This window comes from Chroicocephalus ridibundus, chromosome 9 (assembly GCF_963924245.1).
Source record: "Chroicocephalus ridibundus chromosome 9, bChrRid1.1, whole genome shotgun sequence".
Taxonomy (NCBI): domain Eukaryota; kingdom Metazoa; phylum Chordata; class Aves; order Charadriiformes; family Laridae; genus Chroicocephalus; species Chroicocephalus ridibundus.
In genome coordinates, this window is record NC_086292.1 from 9,456,947 (window position 1) to 9,482,986 (window position 26,040).

Sequence of the window (26,040 nt, forward strand, 5' to 3'; positions counted from 1 at the left end):
TTTTGGGTTGAGACAAAGGCAGTTTAACAGAACAGCAAAGGGAACAAGAAAACAACAACAATAACGCGGATAAAGGAATATACAAACACGGTTAGGACGCCCCAGCCCGCTCCAAGCGGCGACTTCCTGCCCCCTTCCCTGGCAGCTCAGGGTGGGCATGGCTCACATGGCATGGAATACCTGTGTCCTGGGGAGAATTAATCCTATCCCCACTGGAACCAGGACATTATCCACCCCTTATTCCATACCATTTTTGCCATGCCCAGATCTTATGGGTTCCAGTGAATTGCCACCACTTTCCCCTGCCATATATATAAATATACACATATATATTCATGCAGATATAATGCCCTTAGTTTATGGGCCATCCCTCCAAAGCGTCTGGTGAGTTCATTTAATCCATGGCTTTGGGCTCCATCTGTTAGAACAATCTCTCAGGGCAGGTGAGATGCTGTGTGGTGCTGGGCTGTTGCATGCTGTATTTTCGGAGCTTCTAGCTGGTGTACCCCGTGTGGCTCATGCACACAGTCCGTGGCCTGAAGATGTAGATCTTGAGGAAGTTGCTGGGCGCCAGCTGCTGAGGTCAGTTCTGATCCCATCACTGGATGGGTTTGCCTTTGCCTGAGGCAGGACTAACCCAGACTGTCTTCCCTAACATATTCTTCACGTGCACTACAGGGACTTTATCCCCTTCTACAGTACGTGGAAGTTTTGATTGGGCAGGACCAGCTCGACTGGTAGATCCCCTGGTGTTAACTTTACTCAATTTTTCATCAAAGTCCATCTGTCCTTAATTTGTATGATTCTTACTGTAGTGCAGCTGATAGCAATTATAGTAACGAGGACATACAGTGAGAGTGTTACTTAGCAATCAACAACACACAATGTGATTCATTGGCTATTCTCACCCAAAATCAGATCCCCATGAGGTACACATCGGACCTCCCAATCCTTCCACATCACCCACCGAGTGCACCCAGGTCCTTGGGCAAAAGCAATCCCACGGATGGGTTTGCCTTTGCCTGAGGCAGGACTAACCCAGACTGTCTTCCCTAACATATTCTTCATGTGCACTACGGGGACTTTATCCCTTTCTACAGTACGTGGAAGTTTTGATTGGGCAGGGCCAGCCTGATTGGTAGTTAACTAGCCAGGTAGCTTTTGCTAAATGTGCATCCCAATGTTTTAAAGTCCCACCACCCATTGCTCTCAGTGTAGTTTTTAACAATCCACTGTATCGTTCTATCTTCCCGGAGGCCGGTGCGTGATAGGGGATGTGATACACCCACTCGATACCATGCTCTTTGGCCCAGGTGTCTATGAGGCTGTTTCAGAAATGAGTCCCGTTGTCCGACTCAATTCTCTCTGGGGTACCATGTCGCCACAGGACTTGCTTTTCAAGGCCCAGGATAGTGTTCCGGGCAGTGACATGGGGCACAGGGTATGTTTCCAGCCATCTGGTGGTTGCTTCCACCATTGTGAGCACAGAGCGCTTGCCTTGACGGGTTTGTGGCAGTGTGATATAATCAATCTGCCAGGCCTCCCCAGATTTATATTTCAACCATCATCCTCCATACCAAAGAGGCTTTAACCGCTTGGCTTGTTTGATTGCAGCGCACGTCTCACATTCATGGATGACCTGTGCAATAGTGTCCATGGTCAAGTCCACCCCTCGGTCACGAGCCCATCTATGTGTCGCATCTCTTCCTTGATGGCCTGAGGAGTCATGGGCCCACCGAGCTATGAATAGTTCACCCTTACGTTGCCAGTCCAGATCCACCTGAGCCACTTCAATCCTAGCGGCCCGATCCACCTGCTGGTTGTTCTGATGTTCCTCCATGGCCCGATTCTTCGGTACATGGGCATCTACATGGCGTACTTTCACAACCAGATTCTCTATCCGGGCAGCAATATCTTTCCATAGTTCAGCAGCCCAGATGGGTTTGCCTCTGCGCTGCCAATTTCCCTGCTTCCACTGCTGTAACCACCCTCACAGAGCATTTGCCACCATCCATGAGTCAGTGTAGAGATAAAGTACTGGCCATTTTTCTCGCTCAGCAATGTCCAAAGCCAGCTGAATGGCTTTCACCTCTGCAAACTGGCTCGATTCACCCTGTCCTTCACTGGCTTCTGCAACTTGTCGTGTAGGACTCCACACAGCAGCCTTCCACTTTCGATGCTTTCCCACAATCCGGCAGGATCCATCAGTGAACAGGGCATATTTCTTCTCATTTTCTGGCAGTTTATTATATGGTGGGGCCTCTTCTGCACGCGTCACCTCCTCCTCTGGTGACATTCCGAAATCCTTGCCTTCTGGCCAGTCCATGATCACTTCCAGAATTCCTGGGCGACTGGGGTTTCCCATTCAAGTTCGCTGCGTGATCAGTGCAATCCACTTACTCCATGTAGCATCGGTTGCATGATGTGTGGTGGGGACCCTTTCTTTGAACATCCAACCCAGCACCGGCAGTTGAGGTGCTAAGAGGAGCTGGGCTTCTGTACCAACTACTTCTGAAGCAGCTCGAACCCCTTCATATGCTGCCAATATCTCTTTTTCTGTTGGAGTGTAGCGGGCTTTGGATCCTCTGTATCCCCGACTCCAAAACCCTAGGGGTCGACCTCGAGTTTCCCCTGGTGCTTTCTGCCAGAGGCTCCAGGTAGGGCCGTTCTCCCCGGCTGCGGTGTAGAGCACGTTTTTAACATCTTGTCCTGGCCGGACTGGCCCCAGGGCCACTGCATGGACTACTTCCTCTTTGATTTGTTCAAAAGCTTGTTGTTACTCAGGACCCCGTTTAAAATTGTTCTTCTTCTGGGTTACTTGATACAGAGGGCTCACAATTTGACTGTAATCTGGGATATGCATTCTCCAAAAACCCACAATGCCTAAGAAAGCCTGTGTTTCCTTTTTACTAGTTGGTGGAGACATAGCTGCTATTTTGCTGACCACATCCATTGGGATCTGACAGCATCCATCTTGCCATTTTATTCCTAAAAACTGGATCTCCTGCACAGGTCCCTTGACCTTACTTTGTTTTATGGCAAAACCAGCTTTCAGAAGGATTTGGACTATTTTACTCCCTTTCTCAAAAACTACTTCTGCTGTGTTTCCCCATACGATGATGTCATCAATGTGTTGCAGATGTTCTGGAGCTTCACCCTGTTCCAGTGCAGTCTGGACCAGTCCATGGCAAATGGTGAGGCTGTGTTTCCACCCCTGGGGCAGTCGATTCCAGGTGTACTGGATGCCCCTCCAAGTGAAAGCAAACTGTGGCCTTGCACTCTGCTGCCAAAGGGATTGAGAAGAATGCATTCGCGACATCAGTTGTGGCACACCACTTGGCTGCCTTGGACTCCAGTTCATACTGGAGTTCTAGCACGTCCGGCACGGCAGCACTCAGCGGTGGCGTGACTTCATTCAGGCCACGATAGTCTACAGTTAGCCTCCACTCTCCATTAGATTTTTGCACTGGCCATATGGGACTGTTATAAAGGGTGAGCAAGTCTTGCTGATCACTCCTTGAACCTCTAGTTGACGAATCAGGTTCTGGATGGGAATCAGAGAGTCTCGGTTAGTGCGATATTGCCGCCAATGCACCGCTGTGGTAGCAATCGGCACCTGTTGTTCTTTGCCCCTCAACAACCCCACAACAGAAGAGTCCTCTGAGAGACCAGGCAAGGCAGACAACTGTTTAACTCCCTCCGTCTCCAAGGCAGCTATGCCAAAGGCCCACCGGTACCCTTTTGGGTCCTTAAAATACCCTCTCCTGAGGTAATCTATACCAAGGATGCATGGAGCCTCTGGGCCAGACACAATGGGATGCTTTTGCCACTCATTCCCAGTTAGGCTCACTTCTGCCTCCAGTACAGTCAAGTCTTGGGATCCCCCTGTGACCCCAGAAATACAAATGGGTCCTGCCCCTCTATAGCTTGATGGTACTAGAGTGCACTGTGCACCCGTGTCCACTAGAGCCTTATACTCCTGTGGGTCTGATGTGCCAGGCCATCGAATCCACACCGTCCAATAAACCCGGTTGTCCCTTTCCTCCACCTGGCTGGAGGCAGGGCCCCTCTAATACTGGTCGTAGTATCCGGTACTCACTTCTTGCAGAAATGACTTGGAAGTTCCTTCAAGAGGATCAGAAGCAAGATCAGGCCTTCTGCTCTGTCTGGGGAACTGCCCACTGGAAACTGGGGCAGCACTTTTCCTGGAGGGATCCCCTTTTATGGTTGTTCTTCCTTGCAACTCTTGTACCCATGTCCGCAGGATCGAAGTAGGTTGTCCATCCCACTTCCTCATGTCCTCTCCATGGTCACGCAAGTAGAACCACAGGGTGCCTCGTGGTGTGTACCCTCTGTACTCTTGAGTGGGGAAATGCCTGCTCCTAATAGCTGAGACACTGGCCCGTACAGGTGGGGAGTAGGACATATTCTCTTCAAGTTGCTGGACCTTCCGCGCCAGTTTCTCCACAGCTGAGACAAGGGGGGAAGAGAGACTTTCTTCATATCGCCAGAGCCGGCCAGCTACCTCATCCACCGTTGGTCCCTCTTCACCTTTCCATTCCATTACTGCCAGTGAGTTGGCATATGACGGTGCGTTCCGTACAAACTTCCGCTACATGGGCCTTGTGCATTGCACCTCATCAGGGTCTGTGGGTAAGTCTGCATTGTCCAAGTCATAATAAATCATCTCCCGCACGGCTAATTCTCTCAGATACTGGATACCTCTTTCTGTGGTAGTCCACTTGCTTGGTTGACGTACAACATCCTCACTGAAGGGGTACCTCTCCCTCATGCCTGACAGGAGTCTGAGGCTGAGGGCTTGGGTCTTCTTTCCAATTGCTTCGTCAATGCCGCCTTCCCTAGGCAGGGATCCCAGCTGCCTGGCTTCCCTACCCTCTAATTCCAGGCTACTGGCCCCGTTATGCCAACATCGAAGCAGCCAGGTGACAATGTGCTCGCCTGAAAGGCGGCTAAAATCTTTTCGCATATCCCGCAGCTCACTCAAGGATAGGGATCGGGTGATTATCTCTGGTTCTGCCTCTTCCTCCTCTTCTCATGATGGCCCTGGTTCATCGTCATCTGTTACTAAGCAAACTGATTTCTTCGTGTACTACTTCTTCTGTATGGGGGCAACTGATACTGGCACAGGTTGGTTCCCTGGCTCAGCGGCAGTGGCTGTCGCAGGGGTTGCAGTAGCCGCAGTGGCTGTCGCAGGGGTTGCAGTAGCCGCAGTGGCTGTCAGTCTGGTCTCCATCTCTTTCCCCTGAGGGTGCTGCGTAACACTGAGCAGTGCCTGGTAGATACTGGCCAGGGTCCAGCACAGTGTGGTGAGTTGTGCCACTCTAGAATAGCCACAGCATTTTCCCTTCAAATATTCTACTACTCTGTCCGGGTCCTGTAATTGTTTGGGGCGAAGTCCCAGACCATTGGAGGTGAGAAGTTCTCCAGGTACCACGTTCTCCCACATGCCGTGCCACCCCTGACTATCCAGCCTCGGAGCAGATCTCCGGGTGGTAGTCTTAAATAGTCACTTAACCCTAAACAAGACCTGGAACGTATTCAGGAGACATAACACTAGGAACATGCTGGTTTGAGTATCCCAAGGATATTCAAAATTCTTAAAAGCTGTCATACCTGACCCGAGGAGAAAAGGGAGGCAAAAGAGCTGGGGAAAGTGTCCCCCCATTTCCCTCACAGGCTGGGTGTAATTATTAATAAATTCTGAGAGACGGTGCCCAATGTACGGACAGGACAGCAAAACCACATAAACACCCCAAAATAGCTGTCTGAACAGTGATGTTATCATATCATAAACGGATATCGCACAGGTCAGCAGAATGATAATCCTCATCCCTCTTCCAGACATGATAAGCAGCGTCGCAGGGAGTACGTAAACCATATAGGAATTCACGTAACACAGCCATGAGAACAAACCAAGCAACATGGTGACCAGCGACTATTTGCCTAATACAATGAACACATACAACAAATTCGTTTTTTCAAGTTCTAGTTGGATTCTGTCGTTATCTCAACCCTTTAAGCCCCACGTTGGGCGCCAAAAAGAACTGTCGTGGTTTAGCCTCAGACGGCAACAAAGAACCGCGTGCCGCTCGCTCGGGCTTTCCCAATATGGGAAGAATCAGAAGAAAAAGGCAAAACTCTTGGGTTGAGACAAAGGCAGTTTAACAGACCAGAAAAGGGAACAAGAAAAGAACAATAACACGGATAAAGGAATATACAAACACGATTACGGAACCGCCGCTCCCCGCCGCTCACCAACCGGACCCGGGATGCCCCAGCCTGCTCCAAGCGGCGACTTCCTGCCACCTCCCCCGGCAGCTCAGGGCGGGCATGGCTCACATGGCATGGAATACCTGTGTCCTGGGGAGAATTAATCCTATCCCCGCCGTAACCAGGACATGTCGTAAGGTGTGACCATGGAGGCCAAAAACTGTGTGTTTCCCTGGCTCTGTGGCTGAGAGCCCCTTTCCCCACATGTATACCCCCGTCGAGAAGGTGAGGTTGGCCGATACGGTGATTATTGCCCAAGCTGTGACTGCGAAAGCAAACGAAAGTATGTAGATCCCCGCTTACCTTTCTTCTCGTCCGGGCTGTAGCCGCCATCCACAATGCCGGCCAGGTCGTCGTCTGAAAATGCTTAAAAAAATAACAGGAACAAACCACGGTTGGCACCCGAAGGGAGATGCGGGAGGTGGCTTCCCCGTGGAGAGCTGTCGCGGGCTCCACGTGTGCCCTGTGGCAGCGGGGGAGCTCACCCTCTCGACCCGCATGAAGCCAACTTCACCCAGCAAAACACCACAGCCGCCTTTCCTGGGAGGGAGAACGCAGCCGGAGCTGCCTAGGAAACAACATACCAGGAAGGAAAAATAGTGGGTGGCTTGGGATGGGAGGGATCACCAAAATCAAGTGTCTTTGGATAGGCAGGGCCTGGAAACGGGACTTTTGGGACATTCTGGGAGGGAGTCACCTGTAAGCATCACGCACCCAGGGTGGGAATGGCCTCCTGCAAACCCCCGCTCTTGGGGAAATGTTCCTCTGCCGGGCAGACAAAGCCTGCTCTACTCATTTCAGTGTTTTCTCTAAAACTCTCTGGCTATTTTGAAGAGCCATGCGGGGCGTTCTGTGCAGCAGGGACCAGAGCAGGGGTTTGCACACCCATTTAAACCAGTGTCTCCCAGTCAGCCAGCTACTCGGTCCCCAGCGAGAACAGGGACTGGTCAGCACGCAGTTCTGCTTCTCTTGCAATTACCCAAGTTATTTTAAGCTCGTAAAAGAGGTCAAAAATTTACTTTAAGCCTAGCTTGAAAGAAATACCCTTGAATCAGAGTTTCAATACTACCGTATTATTATTTTTAACTGAAATGAGTGATGTATTTAAGAGTTCATGGAATGTTTTGGCTGCTCAGCCTCAGCTGGCAGCGGAGGAGGAAGGAAGAAATGGTTTGTGTGTGTGATGGTCATAATGCCAGGGGCTAATGTGCCCTCACCCTGCCTCCGGCGAGCCCCTGGCAGTGCCAGCCCGGCCCAGGGTCCTGCAGGCAGGGAGCCAAAGGGACTCTTCCCCGAGGGACAGAGCAGCTCCAGTGGGAGAGCTCCAGCTCATCTCGGTACAGGTGAAGAAGTTACCTCGGTTGTAGTGGGAATGTTTAATTTGTGCAGGACAGGGGCAGAGAAGCATGGTCTGGGCACCGCAGGTGAATCAGTGGAGGCGTTGGACCCTTGGGGTCCTGTCCCAGAGGGAGCCTCGGGATGTGTGATGGGAGAAGAGACCCAACGCCGAGCCAGCATCTCCGATGGCTGCACCTCGGGAAGGGTTACCTTTGCCTTAACAGCCTGGAAGAGACTGACTTATTACCACAAAAAACAGATTTATGGGCTTAGTAATGAGTGTAAAAAGAGGAAAAAAAACCCTGACTATGCCAGAACCTGGAGAGGTCCCAGGCGGGCGCAGCGATGCCAGGGGAACGCGTGTGCTGGTTTGTGACTGGTGCCACATTCCAGCGGTTCAGCACCTCAACCCTTCCTGCAGGAGTCTGAAACCTCAACAAGCCCAGAATATCAAAGTGCAGACAAGTCACCTAGTTAATACAGTCTAATAAAATATCTGACTATTAATTACACGTGCAAGCAGGGTATACGGCCATCTCGACATCAATAAACTCGCCTTGCAAAGTCTGTTTTCTAGCTCAAGTGCTCAAGGGAACAATCCTCGTAGACAAATGATTCATTCAGCGGAGTATTTTAGAGATGTAAAAAAAAAAAAAAAAAACCAAAAAAACCCTCCCAGCCCATAGCGTATGTTATGCCAGGACTTAACCCTGCGCTAGATTTATGTCTTGGCAATGCCTGCAAACCCCAACAGCACATGCCCTCGGTTAAATAGCTGTCAGGTAGGGGGACGAGGGGGAGCTTAACACAATCGCCGCAATTTAATGGGTCAGAAGAGACCCCTGGGAAAGAAACCTGCAGACAGGCAACAGGTCGTTAGGCAGAGCCCCTCTTTGCCAAGGGCTGCTGAGGCAGGGAGCTCCAGGAATGTCCCCCTCCTGCGTGGGCAGGGCATTGCAGGGGGTGCTGGCTGCCGGCAGGAGCCTTGGACGAGGCAGCGACTTCGTTTCTCCTTGCCCCGTCGCTTAGCAGGGACGGTGTCTGGCAGCGAGAGCCCGTACCCATCTGGTGGGGAGCAGGATGGAGAGGGGAAGTCAACGTACCTTCACCCGGCCTTATGTCCGGCCTCCCAGCATCTTTCCTATCGTTCTTATCATCAAGGGCATCAGCCAAGTCAAAATCCATAGGATTCTTTGCTAAAAAAAAAAAAAAAAAACCAGCACGGGGATTAGCAGTGCTGGCCACAGGATGGGGAACTCTGCAATTAATTAATTAATCAAGGAAATGCTCAGCTTTGCCAGGGAAAAGTGTCAGTGAAAGAGATGACGCCAACACAGGCATCTCCCAGTTTTGCTTTGCAGCGTTGTGGCAGATCTTCCAAACCCGTCCCATTTCGTGCCCCCGGGCCGCTGTGGTGGGAAACGTCGTGCTCTTCCTGCAGAAAGAGTCTCGCACCGCGGTTTGAGCACCAGGCAATGGGATAAATCAAGCCAGATGGAAAAGGTCAGAGCCAAACAGGCGCTCCCAAGGGCCCAGTGCCACAGGGGGACACCTGGGAGGGGATGGAGGTGGCTGTGCTGTCCTGGGGTGCTGGCTGGAGCAGCCTGTGACTTGATTTCTTTCCCCTGTGAACCGCCCAGCCGGGACCCCGAGCAGCCCGTCCCCGACAGAGCAGCTATTGCCTTCGCTACATGGCAGCTAAAACTGCGGCATGGAGCCAACCTGAGCTCCTCAGCTCTCTTGCCTGAGCTTATTCCGATCCAAAATTGATTATTTTGGAAGCCTGGGAGAGCCTTTTGCCAAAACTCTGTCCGAACAGGCAGAGAAGTGCTGCAGGGTGCCACGAGCCTGTGGGATGAGTGCGCCGGTGGAGCCCAATGTGGCCTCCAAGACCCCCGAGGACGCGCAGGGTTAATGCCGAGATACCCCGTCCGCCCTGTGGTTTTCTATTTTTATATTATTTTTTTTCCTAGATGTGAACAAACCAGAGGCTGGAAATACCGGGGTGAGGGGCAGCGCCGCTGTCACGGCACGTCCCCAAGCCTCTGCCTGCGCCGGGGCGAAGCCGCGGGGGCCGTGGAGCTTGTCCTCACCTGGGTTATGCTTGGGGGGGGCCCTCGTAGTTTTTGGCTGCTTGGTTGTGGTGGTGAGGATGACATCCCAAAAGCTGTTGTCTGAAGGGCGGGGGGGGGGAAAGAAAGAAACCAAAATGACATTACTCTCTGTCCTGGTTTGAGCTGAATTTTACTCTTTCAGTAATTTTACTTTTCAGTAAAGTCTCATCTAATGCTCTGCACTTTTAGAAGATTCTCGTGTCTGAATTTGTGAAAATATTTACTTTATAGCCAGCTATGGAATGTGGGTTTTAAGGTCTCTGGTTTTGAGCCTTGCCAGGCGCAGGGATGAGGAGGAGCGAGACCCGGGCACTTTGCCTTTGTAGAGACCCCCTGCACCGGGGCACGTGTCAGCAGGGCTTGAATCTGAGAAAGGGACAAGCAGGGCTGCTGGGAAAATGCCCCCCCAAACATGCTGCCGGCAGGACACATGCCACCGCCCGCTCGTGGATGCTCTGCCACCATGAGAGCAGCCCCGTGCCACCCCGATGGGCTACCTGTGGCATGCAGGAGCAGGACAAGGTGCCGCTGAAATGATACTTAAGGATGTGCTACTTCGGTGATGAAATCTCTCAGCCAATAGCAACCAGTGGCTCCATTCTGGTTAAATCCTTTTACAAATGCTGCTGGGCGAAGCCCCCCGCAGCTCACACAGGGGACGTGTGGGCAGCGAGGGAGGGAGGATGGATAAATGCTGGTGCCGACCTTCCTGGCACGTCAGTTCCAGGAGAGCCTGGAGCAGCTCCTCTGCCGGCTCCGCTACCACAGTGGAGCAGGTGGAGGTGGTCACCTTTTAAAGTCACCTGTTGATGGTCACCAAAATTTGCCGGAGCTCATCTGTCAATGCCCGATCCCAGCCCCCCAGCTGCCGGGATGGCTCCCGGTTACGCAGATAAGTGTTTTTCCCATCTGGAGCCCCAAAGGTGAGCCCTGGAGTGCGGGGAGCTCTGCAGTACCTGGCTTTCCTGGCCTGGGGAAGGGCTTTGGAGTCGGCTTGGCTGGTTTGGTGGTAGTCTCCAGAGGGGTGTCAAAGTAATCAGCCAAATCAAAGCCTGTTGCAGGAGAGAAGGGATCGTCAAAACCCCCGTCGTTTGTGGGGATGGTGCGAGGCTTTTGGCACACATCCCCGGGGTGGCAGCTCTGCGGGTGCTGTGCAAGCGCCGCTGCACCACTGCTGGAGGGAGGCCACCAGCGCCCGTGTCAGCGTGGGGCTGAAAAGGCCGTGCAGCTGCTCCGCTGCTCAACCGCAACCCTACTGCAGAGCCTTCACATCAGCCTGGACGTCGCTGAACTCTCCCCACCTGAGCTGCGGCTGCCGCCCACTCCCAGCCCGAGCAACCCCAAAATATTATGTTATGGGGGGAGACCTGCTGGTGTCCTGCGGCATCTCCCAAGGTGGATGCTGCAGATGAGAAGGTGCTGCGGGGATCGAGCCGGTGGCCGGGGCCCGCTCTGCTCCCTGCACGTGTGACCCCGGGCTGAGTGGAGCACGCACGGGAGATGGGAACAGGGCATGGGAACCTGCTGCAGGAGCCCCTCGGTGCCAGCGCTCATCCAAAAAGCACTCCCTGGGGAAGAAGAAACTCGCCGAGACAAAGCCTCACCCTCGGCATGTGTCCATTTCCCGGGGGGAGAGTTTATTGGATCAAACAACCTCTTGTCATTCGGGCCACAATTCAAATGACGAAGCCCTGCACGTGCTTCTGGCACTTGGCTCTTCTTGTCCCTAGCAAAGACCACGGTGGCCAAGGAGCTGGGCAGTCGGATTTGCTTAAATGTGTGCCAAGATCCTCACACAGGGGCGAGCAGGTTCACTTCTGATTGCTCTCCCGCTGCAGTTTATTTTGGGCTCCTCTGGCGGGGTTGAGCAACCCTCGGCTCTTGTGACCAGGCTATATTTAAGTAGGTATGTTTGGCCAGAGGCGCTGCCAGCGATGAAACTCAGCTGCACTTAAGGGAGCTTCCTCAACCGGGACAGATGCTGTGGAGCCGGCCAGCCAGGACATCTGACGGGCACAAACAGTTGGAGAGACATTTTTTTCCCTGGATGGGGAAACATCACCAGGCTGGGGCCTTTCTGTGGAGGTTGGGGATATCTTGGAGGAAAAAAAAAAAAAAAAAGGAAAATACCCTTTGGGCTCCCTCCTGGAAGCAAAGCCAGCAGGTGCCACGCAGCCAGAAACAAAAGCCCTTGCGCAGCTGAGCGGTGATTTGTGTCTTTTCCATTCGGATACTGCAAAGTGTGCGGAATTCAGCCCTGGCTGTAAATGCACCAATGCCACTCGCCTTCAGCATGGACAGAAATATCAATATTGCATTTACGTCGTCCGTATGGTGGGGCTGCACACCGGCACCAGCTTTCTGACGGGCACGCGGCGGTGTCCACAGCGGAGCCTCTGCTGAGGCAGCACCCCCAGCCACACGCACGCAGCCCACGGGGGGGATCCCACAGTTCAAACCCCCGTGGCAAGCCAACCCAAGCGATATGCAAACTTAAATGATATGCACGCAAGAAGGTCTCACCTGTCCCACCTGCCGGCTTTCTGGGGCCCTTGGGAGTGGCTGTGACAAAACAGAGAGGGAGGAAAATGTCAGCTGTGGGCATCACCGAAAACGTGTCACCCCTGCTTTGGGAATAAACGGCAGAGATTTCACCACGAGCGTTTCCAGCTGAGCATCGTTGGTTCTGTGCGTGTAAACTCGGAGCCCAGAGCCACGGAAGCCCCAGGCACACGGTGAGTGGCCGCAGGCAGCGGGACTACCTGTGCCCGAGGGCGAGCGGTGACAGCCCCGCGCAGGATCGGGCCTGGAGCTCCGCAGGGCACAGCCGCGTCTGGGGCCGAAGGCTGCCTCCGCGCAGGGCAGCGTCCCAACCAGCCAAACGCAGAGCGCTCTGATGATCTGCGCTGAATTAAGACAGCAGCAAACAGAGCAAGGGCAGATGCTGTACAGAACAGCGTGCAAAACAACACTAAGCTGCCAAGGTTTTGCTGTCCCTCGCCCGGTCGGTTAGTTAAAAGACACATCATTTCCAGTGCTGTGTTATGTACGGGAGGCTGCCTGTCAGCCGGAGGAATTTTGGTGACACCTCGACGCATAGATTCCCACTCCCCTGGCCGCTCCTGGCGTAAAACAAGCTACAGTCAGCCTTTGAGGGGGCTTGTTTATTTATTTTTTTCAGCCCCTGTAAACCACTATCTATTAATAGTGGCTAGCATTACCAAGTATATGAATAAATTATGAGCAAGAGTTGTGGCTGCTCTATTCCCATTAATTTCCATTTGCGCCTCTCAATACCGGAGTGCTTCTGCTGGGCTTCATCTCCAGTGTGCTGGCATGGTTTGATGTGACCCGACTCCAGACCCTTCCTTTGCTTTTATTGTGGGGCTGATGCAATGAAGTCTCGAGAGGGATGCAGCAGCCGGGCAGGCCAGGACTCCAGCCTGGGGAAACGCTGCTTTCCCTCTGCAGGAGGTGGCCGTTAGGTGTTTCTAACCAGGTGTCCTCACATGCTGTATTAAAGGGCTTCCGAAATCCTAGATGAGATCCCTCAGACCAAGTCTGATACCCCGTGGTCTTCCTCCTCCCCTCCTGCTGAACCCGTCGTGCTGCGGGACAGATACATGGAGCATCCTGACTCTTTATTCCATGTAAACTCCAACGTAACCCAGCACGACTGTCTGTGTGTTGTTAGACTATAAAGTAAGATGTTTCAAACCCTGTCATTGCTTTCACTTAAATACCTGTAGGTGTATTTTGTGTGATCGCAGAGGCCGGCATCGCTCGCAGAGCGCTCCCTGCTACTGCCCAGCCGGGTGCCGGCCCTGGGGATGGTCACCATGAAGCGCATGGGGAGGGATGTGCAGCGAGGGGTCCTGGGCACGGGCGTTTGCAGCTCTGCCACGGCGTCTCTGTGGCCGGGCAGCGAAGGGGAGCTGGGGATGTGTCTGGGTGCGGACCGCTCTCGGGCTCAGCCCTCGGGGCCGGGGACAGGCGTGTGACGTGTCCCTGGGAGGCAGAGGAGCTGCTGTGCCGGTGGTTAGCTTATCTCTTTTGGGTGTGAAACGGGAGCTGCTCCGCCAAATCTCCTGATGCCAGAGTGGTGCAAACCCCCCGCCGGCCCCCCGACCTCGCCGCTGCTCCTGCCAGGCCCGAGGCTGAGCTCTGCCAGGCACCAGCGTCCCCTCAGCGACACAGCCCAGCTCCAAATTACATTAAAATTATATATTTAAAAGCCAAATATTAAATATCAGCGTGCCAGCAGCAAGGTACCCCCTTCAGGATTGAGCTTGAGCTTCCTTTAACTGATGGGTTGCATTCGAACTTAAGCAAGGCAAAGCAGCAACCCAACGTGCCATCTGCCTTCCCCAGGCGCCACGTGGCAGCGGGACCAGGGAAGGACCCGGCCACACTCCGGGGGTTGTCCTCACCTGCCAGAGAAGGAGAACGGGTAATGCGCCAGCTTCCAGGCAAACAGGGACGTGTTCAATGGTAGGTGTTACTAAGGAATGCGAGGAAGCCAAAAAGACGTGTTCAGTGCCATCGCTACATCAAAGCACCGGCGTGCCTCCGGGGTTTGCTCACAGGAATCGACAAGGGAAGGGCACACGGTCAGCAACCAGCTTCTCCAGGACTATCTCCAGTCCCACCTCTTGGCACACCCGGACACCGCATCTCCCCAGGCAGGGACAAGGAGGCAGCCCGTATCCTCCACTGCCCTCCCACCAGCAGCAGATCCCAAAGAACAAATTGCATCTGTTAATGACTGCTTGTTTTCTCCTTTCTAAAAGAATAAATAAATGTGACTTACGTCGCTTGTCGCTGGGGTCATACAGGGCATCTTCTAGGTTGAAGTCACCTGGGTCGTCCCCATGACCTGGAGACAAAGAATCAGCGCTGGTTGTACTTGCTGCGCACAAAGTAAACCGCCTTTAAATACGGCGTGGCTAGACTCATTCGCTCAAATTGCTTTAGTTTTTAGAGGGCTTTCTGTTTTTTTCCCAAGCCTGACCCATCATCGGTGATGAGGAAGACATCAGCCTTCTCCAAATGCTGTGACTGGTAAATTGCAGAGCAGTCATCTCTAGATTTTCCATTTGTCTGCCCTAATGGATGCGGGATAAAAACACATGCTATGCTTAAATTTGTCAAGGAGAGCCTACCAATTCATCTCTCGAGCTGCCACTCAGCTGTGGCTGTGCTCATGATTATACATTTGCTAAACGCCATGAAAACATTGGGACAGCACAGACAAATTTGGTGGAAAACAAAAAAAAGCCCTACGCACCTCTTCTTCGCAAGTGCCTTCCGACATCAAAGGCTTTGTATGAAAATGCTGCTGCTGGCTGCCAAGCGCGACTTAGCATTTCAGAGACCTCCTGCATCATTCTGCCTCGGTAATGCAAACCCGGACCAAAGCCCCATCCCAGGGATACACCTGACGGGCACTGGCAGATTTTTTTCTGAGAGATGCCTCACCACAACCCCAGTCACTTTCTAATATCCCGGGGATAACTCGGTGCCACGCCGTGTTCTCCTGCGATAGGGCCAGCTAATCCTTCCTTTCTCTGCCTTTTTTTTGCGTCGCGTTAATTACTGTTGACTTACCCTAGTTCTGAATGTATTTGTCTTGATAAATTCATGCTTTTACATCTCAGAGCATGCTGAGTAATTAATATCCTTTGGGTTTGCTAAGTACTGCAGCACTGCAAGAGAACATTAAAATGGCTTTCCTCTTATTCCTACTGCTAAATGGATTTAGCTATTGCCACCTGAGCTCCAGCGTGCTTCATGAATAAATTTAAAGCTTTACTGACAAGGACAATAACAACAGGAAGGTACCCGTCCATCAGAAAGCAGGTATCAGCATTTTGGTGAAAAACTTCTACCGGGAGTGGTCACTAAGTACTGCAACACCTCCAGCTCCGGTTTCACTTACTCGCAGGTCACATCTCGTTCCATTTGCCGTCTATTTAAATGCGCACTCAGCAAACCTGGGGGTGATTTAAATGCAGGGTCTATGGCTGGGAAGTCGCGACAGGCTTCTCTCCCCTGGCAAAGCGCTCGGGGTTAAGCTGCTGCCGGGGGTGTGAGGGTAAGTAATAGCTGTCCCAGCCCCAGGGCTGTGTTTCTGGCGGAGATGAAGGATGCCAGCGCTTCCCCTGTGAGCCCGGAGGAATGGCTGGCAGCGGGCAATGCCCAGGCGCAGGTGGAGCTGTTACCGCCGTGCGAAATCCGTGGAGCGAGGCGTGCGGACAAGTCCCTTGCTCAGCGCGGCAGGGCTGTGCTTGGCACCCCCAGCCTCCCCTGCACGCCCCACCGCTCCCTCCACAAAATATTTGCCTCTTGGGCCTTATGGCCGGTGAAAGGCTGGCACCGTCAGACAGGCGATGCTCTCCCGCTCCGACAGCCTGGATGAAGCCACAGGGTTCTCCAGCGGCCTGGCAGTGCCAAGGAGCAAAGTACGGAACGTGCAAGATCGTCCATGACCCTGAAAAAACACCCGCCCAGCTCTAGCACTTGCACCAGGTGCTGACGAACCACCGGCACGTCCCTGCTGAGACCCCACAAGCTCATTATCACAGTGGCTGACCATCCCAAGCTTGCTACTCCGGCAATTTTATGCAGGCTCCTTTTCCCAGAATGGCTTTTTCCCCCGCCTTTAACTGGAGTTTCGGGAAGCAGCGGGGTTCCGTCATTCTTGTCTTTCTATTTTAAACTGTGTTTAAAAAAAGGTGGAAGGGGAAAACCGCAGCGCGTCTCTGGCGGGATGAGAAGTGCTAAAAACCTGACGGGGGAAATGCGCCGTCGCTGCATTTCATTTCAGTTCCCCATCTCCATGGCGGGCAGGGCGAGCTGGCAGGAGGGATACGGTGGTGGCACCACGTCTCGCATTGGTATGCCAGGGGCCACCCCTGCGCTCTCTCCACGCTCCCTCTGCTCTCTGTGATTAAGTAAATGTTAAGGGCGCTGATTTGCCGCACGCCGAGCCCTGCTGTTAGCGCATCCTCCCCGTGCTTCACCTCTGATGTACGAGCCCAAACACCCCCTGCCTGGCTTTGGGGGGCTCAACGCCGGCTGAGCAGCACTTGCACCTCCCTGGGTTTGGCGACGGCTCCCCTTGGCATCTCTCTCCGCAGGATGAGAGGAGGGTGCCGCTTCCAAAAATCACCCTCCAAAGAGCCAGCTGGCACACCAGCGGGTCCCGGGGGTAAAACGGGCTCAGGGCCCTCCATCCTCACAGGGCTGATGTAAACAGCAACCACTAATGTGTCCTGGGCTGCGTCCGTCCTGGGGGAATCCCCCGCAGCGGGAGATAGAGGCGTGCAGGCAGCCCGAGGGAAGGCTGGGAGAAGTGTCAACGCACTGAATCACCCCATACAACCTTCCCTGTGCGGCGCTTGGCACAGCCCATCCCCCAGGGCTTTCCCATCGCTGCCCACGGCAAACCCAGATCCTTTTCCAGGGGAACTTAAATCCAGGAATCCCCTCGGCGTTGGCAAGGATTAACAATAGATTGCCAGTTAATTGCAGTTGACAACATCTTTACTTCATGCAAAAGGTGTTATAGAGACGTATTACACCTTTTATGGATCAATAACCGAGCGCTGCCGTCAAAGGCACGCAAACTTGCCTGCTCGCTCCGACACATCAGCGCTGAACGCTCTCCTTGTGCTTTTATTCAGTTATTAAGCGGTAACAGACCCGACACTTCACAGTCAGGTGCTTAAAACCCAACCCAGCGCTCGGTACGCGTGTTTACCTTGCAAACGCAGTTTTTCGTGAGGCAGCGCTGCTGCTCCCTGCCCTCTCTCCTGCAAAGCCCTTTGCTCCTGGGGCACCGGTCCTGCTCTGCGGTCACCGGAGGAGCGGGGCTCCGGGGCTCCCAAAGCTCTGAGCTCAAGCCCATCGCACAGAGCCCATCCAACAGCACAGAGTATCTTTACACTAAGGGTTTATATTCTGTGGGAGAAGCCGGGGCACGCTCCTACGCCCTAGAGCCAACGAGCAGCCCGTTGCGGGGGTGTCCGTCTGTAACACAGGCTCAGCTGTCAGGGTCCTGCACACCCTGACGTTTCACCTCCCCTGTAGGACATACCCACGCTGCCTGCGACCTGCTACCGGACTATAAAACCACTGATATGCAAAATCATCCACCACTGGTTGCTCAGTGCCGGGGAGCAGTACGGGATCTTTGATGGGGCCGATGACTAGGCTAGTTTGGGGGTTTTTTCCCCACCCTTGCACTGGGCCCTTGGCAGAACTCTTGCCTCTGGCTGCTGGGAGCAAACACACTTTTAAGCATTGGAGCAGGCTGCCCAGGGAAGTGGTTGAGTTGCCATCCCTGGAGGTACTTAAAAGACGGGTAGACGTAGTGCCTAGTGAGATGGTTTCATGATGGTTTTTGTGAGTGTTAGGTTGATGGCTGGACTCGATGATCTGAAAGGTCCCTTCCAACCGAGGCGATTCTATGAATCTATGATTCTATGACAAGAAATGGCCTCAAGTTGCGCCAGGGGAGGTTTAGATTGGGTATTACGAAAAATTTCTTCACTGAAAGGGTTATCAAACATTGGAACAGGCTGCCCAGAGAAGTGGTGGAATTGCCATCCCTGGAGGTCTTTAAAAGACGTGTAGACGTGGTGCCGAGGGACAGGGTTTAGTGGTGGTTTTGGCAGCGTTAGGTTGATGGTTGGACTCAGAGATCTTAAAGGTTCCTTCCAACCAAAACGATTCTGTGATGGTGTGATTCTATCCCCAGGGGTGGCTGGGAGGCAATTCAAGCCCCGTGTGCCAGCTGGCCAAGGACACTGGAGCATCCGCAGGCCTGCAGGTCTATGGGGGGCGGGGGGGAAATGGGCAAACGAGACGGGTTTTCCGTATTTTTTTTTAATATGACAATCAAAAGAAACTGAGCCGGGTCATCTCATGGTACCTAAGATGAATCCCCCGATGCCAGAGGGGGAGGTGGGGGGGACTCCAAGGTGGCAGCTGCGCTGGGTGGAGGCTGTAAAGGCTGTAAAACAGAGGTGAGAGTGATGGCCGAGCCGGCGCCGCAGGCTCCCCCCGCCTCTCGCCGAGTCCCCTCGCCTTGCCGGGGGTACTTTTAATCAGAGCTAGCTGCTCTTTGAAGGTAGAAGGGTTTTGTGCCTTTAATGTATTCTCTCCTCATTATTTTCTGTAGCAGGCAGCTCAAACGCGCAATTGTACTCGTCAGCTTTTTAGGTTTTACAATTATATATATATTCTAATTAAGCCCCACTGTTTGACAAAGCTTGAATTACAGTATCATAATTCACACCCAGTACATTGCGAGGCCGTCTGCAGCACTCAGAGTGAGGTGTATTCCATTTTTAGTGCCAGCCCACGGATCTCTTTGTGCAATATATATGTGTTTAGCTTCCCTGGGAATTGAGAGCCCGCGACGGTACGAGATTGACAGCCCGGGAGATTATGGGAGAATGCAAAGCAGGTACAAGGGCGGCGGAAAGTAATTCAAACTCCCTGACTTTTGTACATCTACCTTAGGAGCGATGCGACGGGCAGCGGGTGGGAGAGACGGAGGACAGCGTGCCAAGGTAACCCAAAGCACCAGGGTCTCCCCAGTGACCAACCTCGTCTTTTTGACTCTGAGTTACGGTGTCGGCACTCACAGGCGGTTCCCTGTCCAGGGCACCCACAGCCGCGCTGGCACCTCTGCGGGTTGCTAGGGATGGAGGGTTTCTAGATGCAGGGCTGTGTCATGCTGCCAGTGCTGGACTGCATCCTCGCAGCGGCATTTCCCAACGTCTCAGCAAAGATGCAGCCCCAAAGGTCTGCAGGGAGCAAAAGGCTGCTCCTCCGTGGGTGCAGGTCTGCTCTGCAGCAGCTGGGGTGCCTCGGGGACCCGGGGTCCCTGGGGACCTCTCCTGGAGCAGCACAGACCAGAGCTCCAGACTGGCTGATGCTCTCCACCACCACTGCCTGGGCGCCGGCCCCAGCCGCCTGCAAAACACGTGGCACATGTACTTGCAAGTGCCAAGTTGCTTACAAATCTTGAGTTCTTGCTGACTACTAAGACCAAAGCACAGTCCCATGTGCGTAGGGGGAGCAGAGCTCCTAGAAGCCTTACAGATGGTCTCTGGGATCAGCGCTGGTGGGTAAGGACAGCCTCGGAGCAGCTGTACTCCTCTCCAGAGACATGCCCGGGCTGTCTTCTCAACACAGATCTCCTCCTGAAGTTAGCCCTGCTTTGAAAAGCAGACCCTGAACTTCCTCCAGCTCTTCGGCCGCTGCCGGGACAGACAGACAGACAGACTGCCCAGGGACATCTCCTGCACAAACATCCCTGCCGGCAGCCCGCCAGGGAGAGGAGAAGCAGGGCTCAGCCGGGAAGCGACATGGGGGAGAAACTCAGCCCCCTGCACGCCCCGTGGCAGTGGGACCGACAGCTGACATCGGGGGTACATCACCCTGGCCCGGCCCACATCCAGGCGAGAGCGGGGGGACACAGCCCCCCGGCCGGGACGGCCCTGCTCCTCGCCTGGGACAAGGCAACGCTGCCGCCCTCATTCTCCATTCCCAGCGAAACATTTTGATTTCCACAAGTGCTAATCAAAATCACTCTTGATTATGGCAAAAACAACCTCTGCTGAATTTTTTTTTTTTTTTATGCAATTAACAAGGGTATATGGTAATTCCAAGCAATCTTGCTCTTGAGATTAAAGGAAAGCCTGCCAGGAAGCACATGAATAAAGCTGTAAGATGAGAATTTGCATAATGAAGACCTTCTCTTTGTGGAGGGACTAATGGTGGTTATGTTTGAAACCTATTAACGGAAATGCCTAAAAACCTCCGCAAAAATCAGCGCGTTGTTGCCGAGCCACCGTGAGCCACCATGACCCACACAGGCTCCGTCACCCCCATTGTCCCCAGCGCCACCGGGTCCCCCTGCTTCACAGCAGCCCTGGTTTTGACTTCTCCTCGGCTGGGGCAGGATGGGCAGCGCGAGCACTGCTGTCTGCAGCTCCGGGCAAGGCATCTGGGGCAGGTGGCACCCCCGATATGCTCAGCACCCGGCAACAGTGATGGAGGTGGCAAGGAAAACACAACCAGCAAAACCAGCTTGCAGCTGGTGGGCTCCAGGCTCCTCCTCAGCAGACACCGTGAGCACCACGATGGGGGGTTGGACCAGAAAGGCCACCATCCTGGTGGTCTGGGCAGGAGAAGGCAAGCCCTCGCTGGGAGCTCCCCCAGGCACTGAACGCTCGAGAGACACTGGTGTCCATCCACCCTGCGTCACGCTGAGGGCTGCGCCAAGGTCCCAATGCATCTTGTCCCCACCTCAGGTGGAAGAACAGACCTCCAGGTTGCTCCCACAGCACCTGAAGAAGCAGTGCTGTCTCACACACCCCGCGGTGTCCCACAGCCCCGGGCAGCAGCCGGTGGCTCAGCCTCTGCCACCACGGCCGCACCGGGAGCTGCCGGGAGGTCACTTTGCAGAGACCAGACAAAAACACACAGGGAGGAGTTTCTCATCCCCTGCCATCTCACGCAGCCTTTCTCGCTCCTCCACAGCAAGATTTAGAACCCCAGAGGGAAGCGTCCTGGTGTCCTCTTTCCAACAGCCACATCTGGTAACCGGCTTGCAGAGAGCCTTGCACAGAGGCTGCACGGAAACCTCAAAAGCCGAGGACAGGCACTGGCTGCTTCCTCCTGCATTTTGGCATGCGTGAAGAGACCTTTCTGCAGGGAGGATCTTTCCCACCAGGCTCTTCTTCCCCCAGCGCTGCCCTTCTTGGAGAAACGGCAGCTCCCACCGTCAAACCTACCAGCCTCCACCACCAAATCTACCAGCCTCCATCGCCAAACGGACCCAACCTCCGCCACCAGCCTCCATGACCACCCAGACGGCTCCCAAAGGGGCGGAAAGCACCCTCAAACTTGGAGGCATTTCTTCATGCTAAACTCTCATCCTAACTTTCTCCTTCTTCCCGACGTTTCTCTTTCACCTGCTCTCAGTCTCACCGATTCAAACCAGTGGTTATTACTGTATTCCCACATTTTGTTTACAAAACAAGACGAGAAAGGCTATTAGTGGAGCAGTTTGGTCCCTGCCCCTCGATTTTGCTTTTCAAACCAGCGCGGGGCTGCCAGCTTAGAGGCTGCAGGAGCGTCCAAAGGGGTCTTCCTCCGCTCGCTTGGGGATTGAGACATGAGGGAGCAAATTTGCTGTCGGAGGGAAACAAAGCGTTTCCGCGCATTTGACTGCTCTGCTGGTGTCGGTGTCAGCCTGTCACCATGTTAAAGCTGCGAGCCGGGGGGGCTGCGAGTGCCAGCTGGCCCCGAGACACTGCGGCTCTGCTAGAGACGGGCTAATCCTGAGGGTGACGTACCCACAGGCAGCCACACGACATCTGTGCCCAGCCCAGGGACGCACACGAGGCGAGGGAGGGGGGACCAAGGGGCCCGTGCCATGTCACATCAGCCACTGCCACGCGATGTGACACAGGTCAGTGTAACAGCAGTGAGGGCACGGAGGAGCCCTGGTGCCCAGGGACCACCCAGTCCCTGCAGGCTGGCAGGGCACCAGCCCCAGCCCCGGTGCTTGTGGCACAGCGAGGGACCCTTGTGTGTCCTTTAATGCGGTTCCCACCCCACTCTTTGGGGACAACCCCAAGGAGGAGTATGGCTGCACAGTGCCATGAGCTCCATCCCCCTCAGTGGCAAGCTCCATGAAGGGACCGCCGAGGGCTTGATCTGCTGAATGTGTGATCTCCTGAAAGCGTGTGACTCTTGGGAGGCTGCAGAGCCTCAGGCTGGCCTGGAGCCCTCAGCTCCACGGGAGACCAGCAGCTCCTCAACTGGCTCGTGCACCCCAGGCTCCCCAAAAGCATGGGACAGAGCAGTACCGCCCCCCCGCCACCGGGCAGACGAACACCTCTGGGTTCTGGCAGCAACCCTCGGCAGCTCGGAGTGAAAAGCAAAGCCCTGTCAAGGGCAGCACTACGGGAACTAGGAACGGCTCCGCATCGGGGTTTCCCACAGGATGCCTTGGACCGGTGGCCACTGCACAGGCCCCCCCCCCCATCTCTGGCTCCACAGAATCATCCTCTCTCTGACCCCTTGTGAAACAAACGTTTCACCAGGTCTTCTTCCACCCCAGGGTGGTTGGAAAGTGGGTAGCCCTGTTCAGGCGATAGAAGACGTCAATCGAAATGGTTTTCTTCAGTATCAGCACTCAAAGCTTTCAAGGTTTCCAAAGGGCTCTGACATCTCCGCGTGTAGAGCAGGTGACGTTTTCTAAGCAACTTTAATAAGACAGTTGTTCTTTGAGGTTCGTGTCAAAGAGGTCTCTGCCGCAGCATTGCCAAAACCTGCTTTCAATTAGTCCCAGATCAATTGCACCAGGAGCGAAAGGCTGGAAGGTTTTGAGCACAAGTATTTAAGGTTCCTCCCTTGCTGGGCAGTGCCTCAGCCCAGCTGTACCTGCGAGGAGGATGGGATGATGCCCAGCTTTCCATGCCTGGGTTCGGTACAGGGACATTGTGGCCAAGGGCTAATGAGGGCAGGGGGAGCTCAGCCTGTCCCAGCCCCCCCGGGCTCCGCTGCTGAGCCTAGTGAGCAAATCTCTGACCCTCTCTGGGAAAACGCCTCAGGTAATTCATTCAAAGGTGCATCTGATGGGAAAGGGAGTTGTTTCTTCTTATCGCTCTTTTGCTCTTTGTTTGGTTTGGGTTTTTTTAAAGAAGAATGCTTTATTATACCTAAAGGGGGAAAGGATGTGGACGGCGTAATTTTTTTATTCCCAGACCCCAACCACTTTGCAAGTGGCAGAGTTTGCACTTGCGTTTGCATTTTCCCCTTGCAAGTTTGCAAGGGAAAATTAGCACTGATGCTGCTGCTTGGGATAGGGAATGGTTAAAGGTGACTTTCTCAGGTTACAGAAGATCCAACAGTGTGTCACCCAGGACTCGGGTTGGCTCCCCTCCAGATGCAGTGTGCCGGGGTCTGCCAGAGAACCAGATTACCCTTCCCGCAGGTAGGGAAGGGGAGAGGCGGGGGTGCTGTGACCTTGCTCCCGAGCAGGGACCAGCCTGGTGTCCCCGCAGCAGAGGGGACGGATGGCCATGGCCCTTTGCGGGGATGCTGAGAGCCAGCCCTGCCAGGGAAGGGCAGGCCGGGAGCAGGAGGCAGGATCTGAGCTGGAACCACTTTGGAGGCAGCATCACCTGTATCCCGGTGCGTTGCCTCTGCCCTTCGCCCAGCCCAGCCTCACCAGGCACAGGGTGGGAAACACGGACCCCAACTCGGTTCGTGATCCCTAGGGATGGTCTGAAAACACAGCAAGTTCCTTTTCCTTCTATGTCTGTGGCTGCAGGGCTGAAAATTGGGGTGCTTTCATGTTTTCCTGCCTGCTGTCCACTCAGAAAGATTATGAGGTACGTTCACATTAGCCACTTGATTTCTGCTTCCACGTTAAGCAATGACTATGAATTTGCCTAGGGCTAAAGACGTCTGTTTATCAACCAGACAACAAATTCTGGCATGAAAGCATTTTGTTCATAACCCAGCGCGGAACAACTGATGACAAAGCCAGCGATGCAGGAGCCCAAAGAAAACTGAAGTGGGAGATTAAATGCTTATCACCTGATTCCCGACGGAAAGAGATTGCTCTCATCAGACAAAGATCAAGAGAAGATGCTGTAGTTAAAAGTAGGTAAATACAGAATTACACGGTAAAAATGCTGGTTCATCACTTGGGATGTGCTGCTCCTGCCGTACCATGCTATTAACAATCGGAAGCCGAGCGATAGTGGGAATGACGACTCCGGCGATGCTGGCAGATGGAGCACGGCCCTGGGAAAGCGCAGGGGGTCGCAGCCCTCTCCGCTGGCTGGAGACATTTGTCTGTCCCTGTCACCACAGCCTGCAACGCAGGGCTCCTGGCCGGCGGCCGCGGTGCAGTGCCCACCGCTGCCTGCTGGCCTGCCCATGGCACCTCGCCGGGCAAGTACTGGGGATTTGGATGGGGAGGATCCATAGTTTAGGATCCATGGTTTAGGATCCAGCCTCCGCTGCTCGCTGTCTGCAGACACACAGGGCTGGCCCGGCCATGCTCCAGCTCCCTGATGGTTTTGGTGAGGTGGCTCCGCTGCTCCCCGGAGCATCACAGACCCAGGCAGTTCTGCCAAGGGACCACTCTATCCTGACATGGGAAGGGGCTTCCAGCGCGGAGAGACAACAGGGTGGGGGGCTGCACCCCCCCCAAGGAGGAAGCAGGGGCAGAGATGTGCTGGAAGTAATTCTGAGCAGGTGGAGCAGGAACTGGTGACGATTTTAGCCATGGCCAGCTGGGCCAGGCCACCCCCACCCAGCCCACCAGCTGTGAGACCATCCCTCTTGGCTCACCCACGGCAAGGGGAGCTGCTGGTCGAGCCTGTGATGGGAAGCTGTGCCACATCCCTCAGCCTTTTGCACCGGCTCATTTTCAATAAGGTGGGTTTGGCTCCTTGCTTTCGTAGAGGAGTCCCCGGGGAAGCGGAGTTTGGGGTGTGCATCCAGCCCCCGCTGCTCCCCGTGCCCAGCACAGGCTGCGTCTGCAACTGGGGAGGTAAAGCCAGCTTCACCCGGGGCCTGCGCCTGCAGCCGGCTGGTGAGCACCCACTGCATTCCCATCGCCTCCCAGATGCACTACTGGGAGGGAAAAGCAGAGCAGGTGGGAAAGGTCTGTTGAAATACTTCTGCCAGGGGAAAAAAAGTGTTTCTGTTAAGTCAATGACAACTTATCAGGACAAATTCTGAAACAGTTTGTTACAGAATTTCAAGGTTTTTTTTAAAAAATTATTTAATGACTATAATTTAAAATGTCAATTTTTTTTTTTAAAGCTGTATAATCCTGAGATAAAACACTTCTGTAGAAGAAGGAGGTGCACAGCTACCTGGCTTTGCCTCCCATCACCAGGGGAACAGTTGCCTTTATAACCAAAGCACCGCTTGCTATTGATGTGGCATGAAATAATACAAACATAAAAACAGGAGCTCACTGAGTTCAAAGAGAAATCCACCAACAGGTCTCTCGCTCCCTCTGACCCTACTGGTGGAGGAAATAGCACCAATATTTACAAAATGAACTGTCTGTAAACTGTTGCTTTAATTCAAGTGTAAGGGCTCTGAGATTTCCTCTGCAAAAGTATCTGAACCATTCACTCGGTTAAGACCATCATTACAAAAGAGAACGAAGGAGAAGGAATATACCTTTTTTTCCAAACATACATTTAACCTCACTTAAAAATGCTCTGTTTTCTGCATGAGGCCA

General features: G+C 53.9%; 1 protein-coding gene across 1 annotated transcript in view; it reads right to left on the bottom strand.

Moving 5' to 3' along the window:
• The window catches only part of CD99L2 (CD99 molecule like 2), a 40,356-nt gene that overhangs the window by 7,935 nt on the left and 6,381 nt on the right, over nt 1–26,040 (bottom strand). The window contains exons 2-7 of the mRNA XM_063345857.1: nt 14,554–14,619; nt 12,267–12,305; nt 10,700–10,795; nt 9,723–9,803; nt 8,733–8,825; nt 6,595–6,657 (exon numbers count right to left, since the gene is read on the bottom strand). Coding sequence (XP_063201927.1) covers nt 6,595–6,657; nt 8,733–8,825; nt 9,723–9,803; nt 10,700–10,795; nt 12,267–12,305; nt 14,554–14,619 — 438 coding nt within the window. The remainder of the gene's footprint in view (nt 1–6,594; nt 6,658–8,732; nt 8,826–9,722; nt 9,804–10,699; nt 10,796–12,266; nt 12,306–14,553; nt 14,620–26,040) is intronic.